We start from the raw sequence: 12,198 nt of genomic DNA on the forward strand, positions 1-12,198 counted from the left end.
GCTCCAAGGAGATTATGTTGAAAAATAAAAAAAAAAATTTACCCAAAAAAAATTGTTTTTATACTTCATTCTAAGGACTTATTGAACTACCCTCGTATAATAGGAGCTGCGCAAGGTGCGCGAGGTCTGCGATTGTCACTCAGGCGAGTACTCAGGCGTTAACAAACGAAAGCGGAGCGGTCTATAATAAGTTAGTTCCCACCAGGCGCGCACACTCCCTCCGTCACCGGGACAGCGACGGGGTATTTTGTTATTAAAAAAAAAGCTTTTTCTTCATTTTTACTTAGAATCATGAATTGTTCAGCATTATTCTCAGTAAAATCTACATTTTCCAGTCCATCTCACTCAAACCCACAATTTGGGTTAGCAACCGCTACTGGTGCGCCTCTGGTTCCCACCCACCGTTAGCACCAAAATCGGTGCGATAGATGAGTTTCACTGTAGTTCAACTTTCAAACATGCCTTGGATTTGGACTTGGACATGGACTTGGACTTTTAGCAACTTTATGACTTCTCCAGGCCCCTTGTTCATAGGTCGCACGTGACGCTTTCCACTTTAGTTTAAGTGCTATATCAAAACGTGAAAAATATATTACATGATATACTCGAAGACATCACCGCATAAATTTCATATCAATATTCAACAGTGATTCAAAGGTCCTCATTCCCTGAATTTCCACCATACAAATGTTCGAACACGTGTACTCGCGTAGTAAACGATGAGCAACACGTTTCTCTCGATTGGCTGTCTGCCAATGGTATAATGCCCTAAGCTTTTTTGGTTCCGCAGACAGACTATTTCCAACAAAAGCATCCTCAGACTGCATTTGAATACTCTATTACCTACCCTGACAGTCAAGTAGCACAAATAGGGTGAGAAGAGTCATGAAAGAATAGAACTAAATGGAAATTGGAAATCGAAACTGATAAGAAGTATAGTTTAGATAGAACCTCTCTGAAAAACTATATCAGGATCTAATGTACACCCTCGCACTGCATAAGAAAACAATCCACTTGAAATAGAAACTATCATGTCCATAATCGAATAAATACTACTGCAAAAAATACTATATCGCGAAAATATCAACGATGCAAAAATGTCACAATGTAAAAAGTTATCATGAAATTCACCATAGTTTGTAAAATCAAGTTTTCCAAGTAATTCCGAAAGATATCTAAATTTTAGATTTATTAAATGGATTTCTCAAACTATGTTCATTGAATAGATAACTTTTGCGAGGCAGCATTTTTTGAATCATAGGTGTTTTTGGTGAGATTTTATTTATGTTTTAATAAAAGTTTTTACTTTTGAATCTACTTGTAATACTTGTAATAAGAATATTTAAAACTTAACACAATGTAATGCATATTTATATTCTGTTAGATATTATAAATGAAAATCAACTTCCCCATTCAATATAAGTTCATTAAAAAAATACGGATCGAAACAAACAAAAAAAACACTTTTGATCATCAGTAAAGTTTAAAACGTTACTAAACTGTTAAAAATGATACATTTTGCTTGTTTTTTAATCTACTGTGTCCAGTTTCTACAAAAGAACTATGCTTATGCGCAGGTGTTTTTTTTGGCGATTTTCTATTGATTTCAAAAGGTTGTATGCAAATCGATGAAGAATTGGCTGAGATGTGCAATGCATATGCAATAATTAGCGTTCTTTCAAGTAAAGATATTCGCTTTTTTTACTTGATGATTTTCTACCGCGAAGCTTGATTTGAGTCAGAAGTAGATACAGATTCCAAATATTTTTCTCAAGCAAAGGAAGCAGATCACTTCCTCAAACATGGAATAGTGTAAACAGATTGACATTTGTATTTTCTCTTATAAAAAAATGAATGAAAAAAGCAACATCCAGATTCAATACTTTTGAATTCCTCCTACGATGTGATGTCCCTCAACTTTGTTGTACACTTGACGTTTGCATTCATGCAAGTAAACAAACAAAGGGATTCCTTCGAAATGCGTGCAAGTTGACAAACTATAACGTGATGGATAAGGATAGAAGAAAGCCTCTCAGAAAAGGAGTTTCCTGGAGTACTCGGGTACTCTATAGAGAAGCTAAAAAGTGCCTCTTAGAAGCGTCGATTTTACGGGAGAGGAAAGCGAAATTTCGTTCGAATCGTCGTCGTGAGCTGCATGCTGGAGAAATTGAGAGGAAAGGTTAAGATAAGGTTACTACCAGAAAAGCTAGAGAAAATTTCCAGGATGGATATAAAAGTCTGACAGTTTGAAATCACACAATAAGTTGGCTCGTTATTGTATGTATAAAATATGAATTATTACTAGAACCTTAATTATTAAATTCGAAGGTCTAACAACTCCAATAGTCCTCATATACTCATGAAATATTTATAAAGATTTTATCAATATTCTAGAATACTATTCCGAAATAGTATTTCCAAATGTTTTTAACTATTCCGAGGTATTCCCGCGATTTGATAACTCCTTGACCAGAGTGTCTAACCGATGTATGATTTTCAATTTCCGTTCATTTTCCCGGTTTAGCCCGGTCAATTTAAAAAGGTCAAAAGATTTGAATACTTTTAAAGGATTTTTAAAGAATCATAATTATTTTTAAAAGATTATAAGATTTTTGACTTGAAAAAGATAATGGAGAATTTTGTAAAACAATTGTAATAACTTTATCCCCAACCCGTTTCTTTTCTTGTTTAAAGTTAAGTTTTTATCAACTTTGACTTCTAAAGAATTTAAATATGAAACAGATTTTCAGTTTGATACAGAATTCACTTGTATTCAGTTTGTTCAACACTCTTTCCAAGTCTTCGATTGACTCTGCCATGACAACCTTATCAATTGCGAACACTAACCAAGGCATCCTCACTGTTCCGAGATTCATACCTTCTTCGTCAAAGAGGGCGATTCTCAGACACTTGTCAGTGAATATAATAAATAGTCATAATTATATAACGCATCTTTGCCTAACATCTTGAATAATATGGAACCAGTAGCTCAGCACTAAATTTCCCATTTACCCTTACCCTCGCTTTGCTACCTGCATATATTGTTTTTATTACGTACTACTATATACTAATGTATCATTTGTCTCTACATCAGAGTAAAAAGCAAAGCTGATTTCTCTATTTTACAATTCGATTGATGCGTTTCATCCAAAATTCTATTAGGTTATTCAAGGTTTCTATTTTTTTTTGTAATCTAACCGAGTCTAGCATAAGATGTACTAATAGATGCATTTATGTCGGTCAGGGTAGTAGTAACAAAAAGTGTGAAATTTTTGCTGACTATTGACCAGTAGTCAGAAAAACTTGCACGCTTATTATTACTACCACCCTTGTCGCCATAAATAACACCAATTATTACGTGACAATTATAAGTCTTTACGGGAATTTCTTTTTTATACTTTCTTTATCCGTTGCCCGTCGAAACTCAGAATTATAATTCTTTTACAAAATTTCCTATGACAAGTCACAATTCAATTAATTTCCAAAATCTAATGTTTCAAGTCAAATTATATCAATTGACAATATTCTGTACTATGATTCAGAAATATAGTAACTCCCTTTTACGTAACAAAAAGTTCCTGTTCTACAGTGAAAATTAAATTAAAATCATAATTCTTTACAGAAATTTCCAGTTCTATCTTATAATTATAATTCTTTTATAAAATTCCCTATCCGAACGTGAAAAATCTAATTCTTTGGGAAATTACCTGTTTTAAATTCAAATTTATAATTTTTTACGAAATTTCCTGTATCAGTTTAAATTAATAAAATAAATAAAATATATGAAGTTGTGCCGTTATACTAATTATTTCAATGACAGAGTAATTTAAGAGTAAGTTTAAATAAATAATAGCTCAAGTGTATAGACACTATTCTCGCACCCTTTCGCTCCCAACCAAGCCACAAATTCCGAATATGTTTATAATATATTTCCTTAATTTCTCACATATTTTCTGATGTCCCTACATATCTTAAGAATTTCTTGTGTTCACAGGAATTCCCAAATAGTCCGCAGTTTTATATTTTTACTCTGCACGGAAACAAAACACATATGGAATCAAAAAACAGTTTTAAAAATAAAAAATAAATTAGAATTCTTGCCTAAAGTTTAATCTAATTTGAATACAAATAAATTATGCATTGAAAACATTTCACCACAGCCTTGTATATATTTTCTTAAATGTTAGATCATTCTTTAATATATCACATCATGGAGGTATTTCACTTTACGTTTCACTGCTCATTTTCAGTTTTTAGCTTTCGTATCTTTCCTAAATACTCATCAACTTCACTAAATTTTGGAATCACTTTCAAGAAAAAAATACCATATGTTATCGGGTACTGAAAAACTCTAATATCCAATCCTTAATCTTATTTCCATGCAATACCATTAGAAAATGAATTATTATTATTTCTTTTAACTGTAACTGGATCTCTAAATATCCAGATGAAAACATTTCACCACAGCCTTGTATATATTTTCGCAAATGTTAGATCATTCTTTAATATATCACATCATGGAGGTATTTCACTTTACGTTTCACTGCTCATTTTCAGTTTTTAGCTTTCGTATCTTTCCTAAATACTCATCAACTTCACTAAATTTTGGAATCACTTTCAAGAAAAAAATACCATATGTTATCGGGTACTGAAAAACTCTAATATCCAATCCTTAATCTTATTTCCATGCAATACCATTAGAAAATGAATTATTATTATTTCTTTTAACTGTAACTGGATCTCTAAATATCCAGATGAAGATTCAATGTCGTATGAAGCGATGTTCCAAGTGTAAAAGTTTATCGTTACTCATATGTATCCAATTGTATTTCTAGTTAGGGATCGTCCATATATTACGTAACACTTTTTTCTTTTGTTTGTATCGTTGTGTCTTTCTCAACTTCACATCAATTTCATGCTCGTCTTTTTCAAACAAAAGAAAAACGCGTTACGTAATTTATGGACGATCCCTTACGTAAATTGCGTCCGATTTTAGAAATATATATCGTTCCTACTTACAAATGCGTTTTCGTCTGATTTTTCAAATGAGAGCTAATGGCTCATATAATAAAATTATATCTATCGCATACGATAAAAAATTCAAAACATAGAATCATCGGTTCCACCAAACCTGTACGCCATCAAAACAATTTCATGCGTCGGTAATTCAATTTGATTTTTGTCAATAGATATCTCTGTTACTTTAAAAAAGTCGTCACTCTTAAATATAAGAAGTTGCGCTGTTTTAATTAATATGTCAATGAAATAATAATTTAAGAATAACTTTAAATAAATAATGGCTCAAATACCCCAATATTCTTGGTTATTCCTAAATATCCCAATATATTTCCTCATTTGTTCACATATTTGATCATATTCCCGCATATATTCCAAGTATACCTTGTATTCAGCAATATTCTCCGAACTTTCGAAGGATTCTTTGACAATATATTCCCAGTACACGCAAACTGAGTGTTCCAAACTTCGATTAAATCCAAACATAAATTTTGCCATATAGCCAATTCATAATACATATTTTATTTCTCGTCTGGTGTAGAGCAAATAATATTCCCGCTCTTGCAATTTTTATGGGAATTCGATAACGTGCTCGTTTGAAAATTCAGCAAGTTCACAGTAATCGATGGTAGTTCGTACTGCTGTGGTTTCAGGGTATGATTTATTCTCTGCGGGAGAGAGCGCATTAATTATGGAGCACATATAAGCAGCTTTAGTTGGTTTGTTGTTTGAAAGCATGGCGTCATTAATCAGAGTGAAGATAGAAGTTTTAGTGGTGTGAAGATTTCTGAACATCTCATCACTCAAATATGTCACAAATTAGTTACTTTGTTACATACTCCCATTTTGAGCACTGGAATAATATCATATTACTTAATAATCATAATATTAGATGTGTTATGTCCTGCCTTTAATTACATTTTCTACTTAAGAATTTCATTCTTTGCAATATTCATTACCCAATGTAACAATTAGACAAAAAAACTGGCTTGTTCGTATATAAAACAAAAAATGTACTATCATGGGAAAAGTTTTAGTAACGAGTTTGCTCGATAACAATCTGAAAACCCTACATGAGCACTAAATTGGAAGCTTGATCGTTACAAGGCAAAAGCTCTCCAGTTACAGTATCAGAGCAGAAAGTTTAACCCGGGAAAGGTCTTTTTTCTTCCTTCTTGTTTCTAAGGACCATTTCAATTCGAAGATATCGGAAGAGAATATTTTTGTCATTATAGTTGATCAAAAGAAACTTTAGAATACATTAGGAAAATAACTTTTTTTTTGTTACGTAGACAGAAAAGATATTTTGGAATTTATTATGTAGTATTTCAAAATTTTACATTGCTCAAAATTGCATTATCCTAATTATCAGAAATTTAAGAATTTAGAATTTGACTACCTAATTGGAACAACAGCAAGCGTTAAAAATTATTCGATTCAAAAATTAAAAAGTAAATATTTTATAAATTCAAAGTGTAACATTCAACTGATCAGAATTTAATAAGTTAAGCAAGAAGTATCTGTCGAAACAAATTTTGTTACTGATCCGAAAAATGTTGGGTATAGTAATACAAATTTTGTTGAAACAATACAAACTTAATTTTTTAAATTATCTAATTTTTTGGTTGATTCAATAATCTAAACAGCAAGAATTTTAAATGGTAAGGTTCTTGAGAATTATGCATTTTATAACTGAAAGCCTTTAGAAAAATTGGAAAGGTCGGGAAATTTAACAATTTTAAGCTTTCATCATTCAGGTATTATGAACTCTTTGTTTTCAATGTTTTCTTAGATTTCTCAAATTGGTTAAACTTCTGAGAATTCTTCAAATCATACATTTACAAGAGAGGATCTAATTAAAATATTTTTAAATTGAAAAATATAAACAAGTACCTAAAACGATGAGATTTGTAAAATTAACTTTAAAACTGTATGCCTTTAAATTCTGAAATACTTGAAATTTAATAGTTTACACTCAATTCTTTCAAATCAGAATGTCTTTGTTATTAAAAATTACCAACTATTTATGTTGAATATAACAATAATTAGGATACATTTCGTCCCACATAAAAGCAAATTAAATTTCATTTAAAAAATACTCATGAGTTCAAACAAATGTTACTACTAGGTAATTAATGATCAATTTAAAAACATTATGAAGTCAGTGAAAAAAAAACAATAAAAGAAAATTAGTTCGATTCGTATGTAATATGTGAGGAAAATGTTCCTTTAAATTTCTCGATTAATTATGTTTATTTGCATTTTCCCTCAAACACTTCTAACTTAAGTTAGCAAGCATCGCTCTAATTATAAGTTAGGAATGAATCTCTTTGATGAACAGCATCATAACCGGAGTTTGTATTATATGTTTCAGCTGGTTCCAATCTTGTGGGCAAGTTTACTCAAAGCGTCAGGAGAATTGTCCAGGACGTCAAGGACGAAGGAACCTCGAGTACGTATCAAACCATAAAGTCTTCCTTAATATTTTCGATTTTTCAATACTATTTAATTTTTAAAGTTCGGAGAAAAATCATGAAAATTCCTACTTTTTAGCGCATAATAAAATCCTGCAAAGAAAATTATCGCGGAACAATTCGGGGCCGGAATAGACCATCCTCACCGCAATTTTGGCACTGACAAGACCATCTATTATGGCGCTGAGCAGATATGAAACGTTTTTATATGGTCAAACGTTAGTCTCGACTAGCTAATCTAGCTCTGAATATTTTTGGAAATGTGCACAAAAAGATAAATGTTGAAATATAAATTTGTATTCAACACTGAGAATCATTTATAATTCTAATATGCTAAACTGGCGCATGATTAGGGCCCCAAAAGGCTGACTAGATAATGAGGAATCAAATTCCTTTTTTTAGAGTTTATTTGTTATTTTTGATACTTTTAAACAACCTGGCTCTTTTTATAAAAGTAAAAAATAAAGTTAAATATTTGTCTTGTCCTGACAGGCTAGCCAGTACCCGATTAGGGCTCCAAAATACAGACTACATTATAAGGAACAAATTTGTTTTTAATTAAATTTTAAATTTTTGCTATTTCTAAACACCCAGCCTTTTTTTTCTGAGAAATGCGCAAAAAATAGTTGAGTCAGACATGTAGAAAAATAATTGGTCATGACGGGCTAGGAATTAACTGGAGGAAATTCTGCATCGATAATTTTCTACAAGGGTATAACCTAGTTGCAAATCACTTATCGCATATTCTAAAAAAACATAAATTTCCAGTTATTGATAATATTAAAGGAAGAATATTCTCCCTGTTTTTTATTTAAACTTTACTTGGTTACTTCTAAAAAAACTGAAAAAATCTGATCCAAACTAAATTTTCAGTAATATTATTTGTTAATATTATTAAAAAGAGTAGGAAATGAGAAGATAATATGGTAGTATTAAAATAAATAAATAAATGAGCTTATAGTAGTGTGATCAATGTTTTTCAATGATCTAAAATGAATCGTACGCTACTTATTTTCTAATAAGACTCAAGTCATATACTAGGCACTATATTTTCTCAAGGTGGTTGGGAAATAAGCCACTTTGGAATCGAGCCAGAAACATGGTGCATCTCTTGAATGGAGTTGAAATGTAAACTCTAAAGTGCCTTATAAAATTGTTTCCCCATCTGACAAATAATTATTAAATATGAATAATAGTTTTAAATTGTATTGTGAGGTGTTTTTGGTCAATTCTTTTAATTAATGGCTTTTAAAGAATATGTTCATCAACATATCTTTCAAGTTCAATAGCAAATATCAAAACTCAAATTGAATTTTAGTTAACATAAATATAACTTTATATAAAATTAATAACTTACAGGCCAATGCTATCGATAATCATAAAAGTGAAGACATTCGAGCAGATTCAAATGAATTACCAATAAAAATAAAATAATAAGCAATCTTTATTCATAAAAGTAAAAGGAAAATTAGCATTCATAATTTTATATTCGCTACAAACATTGATCTATTCAAAAATCTTGATTCGATTTCGAAGGCCAAAATTGCTAGAATAAATTTTAAAGTAATGTTTACACAAGTTGTAATTCTTTTTATTACAAGAAAAATAAACCTTTGATAATTTCCTGCAGTATTTATATTTCGATCCCTTACAATAGAAACTAGAAAACCAGGAAATTATAAATAAAAATAATTTAAATTTTATAGTGCAGACTTCACAGCCTAAAATGCTCTGAAAACAGCGTAAATAATGTATCTTTCATGAAAATAGGGAAATATATTCTTTGAACTTTTCAAGTAGAAATATTGCAATTTTAACAAAATAGATTTATTTTCTACCAAAAAATGACTTTTCAACCCAGTAGATGAATTTTCTACTAAAACATACGACTTTTCGACAAAGTACATGAATTTACAACAATTTCTTTAACAAAATAGTCGAACCCTCAATCAGAATAGATTACTAATTTTCAATGAAGGGTTGCATTTTTCAACAAAAAAGATTACATTTTTACCAGAAAAGAGATGAATTAAAAAAAAATTATTTTGACCAATAAGCTCAATTTTCAAGTGAAGAGTTGAATTATTTTAACAAATTATTTTCTAAATGCAACCTTCAAATATGGATCAGATAATAAACGATATATAATTTTGTGTTTGTGTGTCTCAAACATTCATAATTGTAACTAGAAAGTGAATGTTCGAGAACTAAAATCAGACCCCAAACCAATTTACATGGAAGTTGAGCAGCTGCTTGCTTGCTCCAGTTTTTCTTATATTATCAATACTTCGGGCCTTCGTAATATCTGGAATCTACAGAACTGGGACTAATTAATTTATAACGAAACTTGCTTGTTGCAATAGCCCGAGGCTCATGGAAATGAGCGAAATCGTCTTTTAGCAAGTGCCATCCAGTCAGAATAGATGTACAAGTTTAGATAAAGTGAGAATATTTGTCCAAAAAAAAACACACACACACACAAGCAAACGAAATATTTGTCTTAATATATTTTTTATTAATATTTTTAATATTTTCTTCAAGCAGTAGTTCTTAACCTTTTAAATTAAAATGTTTTAATTTTACATTATCAATTTTAAATTCTTCAATTAATTTTAAACTTGAAATTTTATGTGTTTTAAGCACACAAAGTCCACAAAGGAACCAGAAACAGTTATAAAACTCGTGTTAGCAGAAAAAGTATAAATTTCAGCTAGGGTGGTCGAAATTGATACCCGTTAAAATTTAATTTTTTATTTTTGGTGATCGATTCCCCCCAATTTATTGGTTTTCCAGAAGAAGGAATTACGTTTTTTTTCAAGTCAGTCAACATTTAACCATGTCCCCTGAACTTTAAATTAACATGAGATTATTAATGAGGAAAGGTCAGTTTTTGAAAAAATGGAAAAAGTACTTGTTAACAATACGTGTGAACTTGGCCCCTCATTTTCAAAATGTCACATTTTTTTTTAGAGTTCTGACATCCTTTTGAATAGTTAGCCCCCGTGAATAGTTGTACAAAAAAGTCTAATAACATTTTTCGGTCAACCTAATATCCAAAAGCCTAAAACACTTTATACATACCCAACAAATTTTAATAAAAAAACTTTCTGATATCTTTAAAGTTTTGTACGTTTTTGGACTAAGAGCTTATCAAAACATGCTATTAGACTTTTTTGTAGAACTATTCAGGGGACTGCCATAACTATGATCTGTGAGGGAAAATAAAGGATCGAGATACTTGAATTTAAAACAGTTTAATCGATATCACACAACGATACATCTAGCTCCTCGGACGGTCGGAGAAAGACTAACTCCCCTCCCTGCTTTCTCTCATAGCGCCACCTACAGTTGCATTGTGGAAATAATTCGAATTTCAAATAACGACCTAAAATAGTAAACTCTTACAGTTCGGCCATCCTACAAAAGTTCGGCTCGAACTTTGTCGTCATAACATCGCACTTGTGATAGTTTCGGAGATTTGTTGAACATACAGTAATTTACTCAGGTTGAGATTTCTCGGAACGCCAGGGTTTCAGATGACAGGCTTCCCAAGTTCCTGTATGGAGCTTTTGCGTTATTTGAAAGTTTTTATGTCCTTGACCAGATAACGGTCATTTCTCAGAACTTTTGTTACTTCGTAAGGGCCCTTAGACTTTGGAATCAGCTTCTGTGGAATCGCGGGCGTACCGTCTACATTTTTTATCATTACATAGTCTCCGCTCTTATATTTGCGAGCTTCTTTGCGCTTCTGACCGAAGTATTTCTTATTTTAAACTTGAGACTTAACAATATTCTCATCAGCTTCTGCTCGTAAACTTTCGAGTTGTTCGAGATCGCGAGTCTCATTCTCCAATCGAGCATGCTCTAAGTGTTCAGCCAAAACGTCCATAACTGTACCATGCTGGTTGATACCAAAAAGAAGTCTACTGGGAGTTTCCCCAGTTGATTTTTTGACTGTATTGTTTAGGGCCAACTCGACTTCGGGTATTACCTTGTACCAGTGTTTCATGCAAGAGGGATCTGATAGTTTAGCTAGCATTGGCCCCAAATCGCGGTTAACTCTTTCTACCTGCCCATTTGCTTTAGGAGATTGCGTTGCAATTAAGACATGCTCAATATTATTTTCTGACAAGAAAAGCTCGAACTCTCCTGAAGTAAAACACGTGCCACGATCTGATACAATTGTTTTGGGCCTACTATAATTTCGGAAATGTGCTTCTAGTGCGCTGATCGCCTCTCTGGTATCAGTTGTTTTCACTGGATACAGTTTTACAAATTTAGTGAAGCCATCAGAAACGAGAAGTATATGCTGTTTTACAGAAATTCTTTTATCAATCGATCCATAGTGATCAATATGGAACGTGGAAAACGGAACGTTCCCTTTTGGGATTGGATTTAAGAAACCCTCTTTTTTACCCGTGATCGGATAGAAAGCTATACATTTCAGGCAATTGGATACGTAGAGTTTGATCATATTCCGAAGATCAGAAAACCAGTAATTTCTTAATATCGCAGTAGCAGTTTTTTCTGTGGACATATGGCCCAACTCGTCGTGATACTTACGGATCACATATCCTCCATCCCCACCGGAACGTAAAACAAGAGTTCGTCACTCTTTTTACGATATAGGATACCATTCCTCATCTCGAAGAATTTGTCTTCAGTGATTTCGAGTTTTTTGCGCAATTCGCAGATTGCCGGGTCACGA

At 31.8% G+C, this 12,198-nt stretch overlaps 1 protein-coding gene across 1 annotated transcript in view; it reads left to right on the forward strand.

Annotated features, from left to right (window-relative positions):
- LOC117171383 overlaps positions 1 to 12,198 on the forward strand; it is a 370,121-nt gene that overhangs the window by 306,994 nt on the left and 50,929 nt on the right. The window contains exon 3 of the mRNA XM_033358636.1: positions 7,391 to 7,468. Coding sequence (XP_033214527.1) covers positions 7,391 to 7,468 — 78 coding nt within the window. The remainder of the gene's footprint in view (positions 1 to 7,390; positions 7,469 to 12,198) is intronic.

The sequence above is a fragment of the Belonocnema kinseyi genome, chromosome 4 (genome assembly GCF_010883055.1).
Source record: "Belonocnema kinseyi isolate 2016_QV_RU_SX_M_011 chromosome 4, B_treatae_v1, whole genome shotgun sequence".
NCBI lineage: Eukaryota > Metazoa > Arthropoda > Insecta > Hymenoptera > Cynipidae > Belonocnema > Belonocnema kinseyi.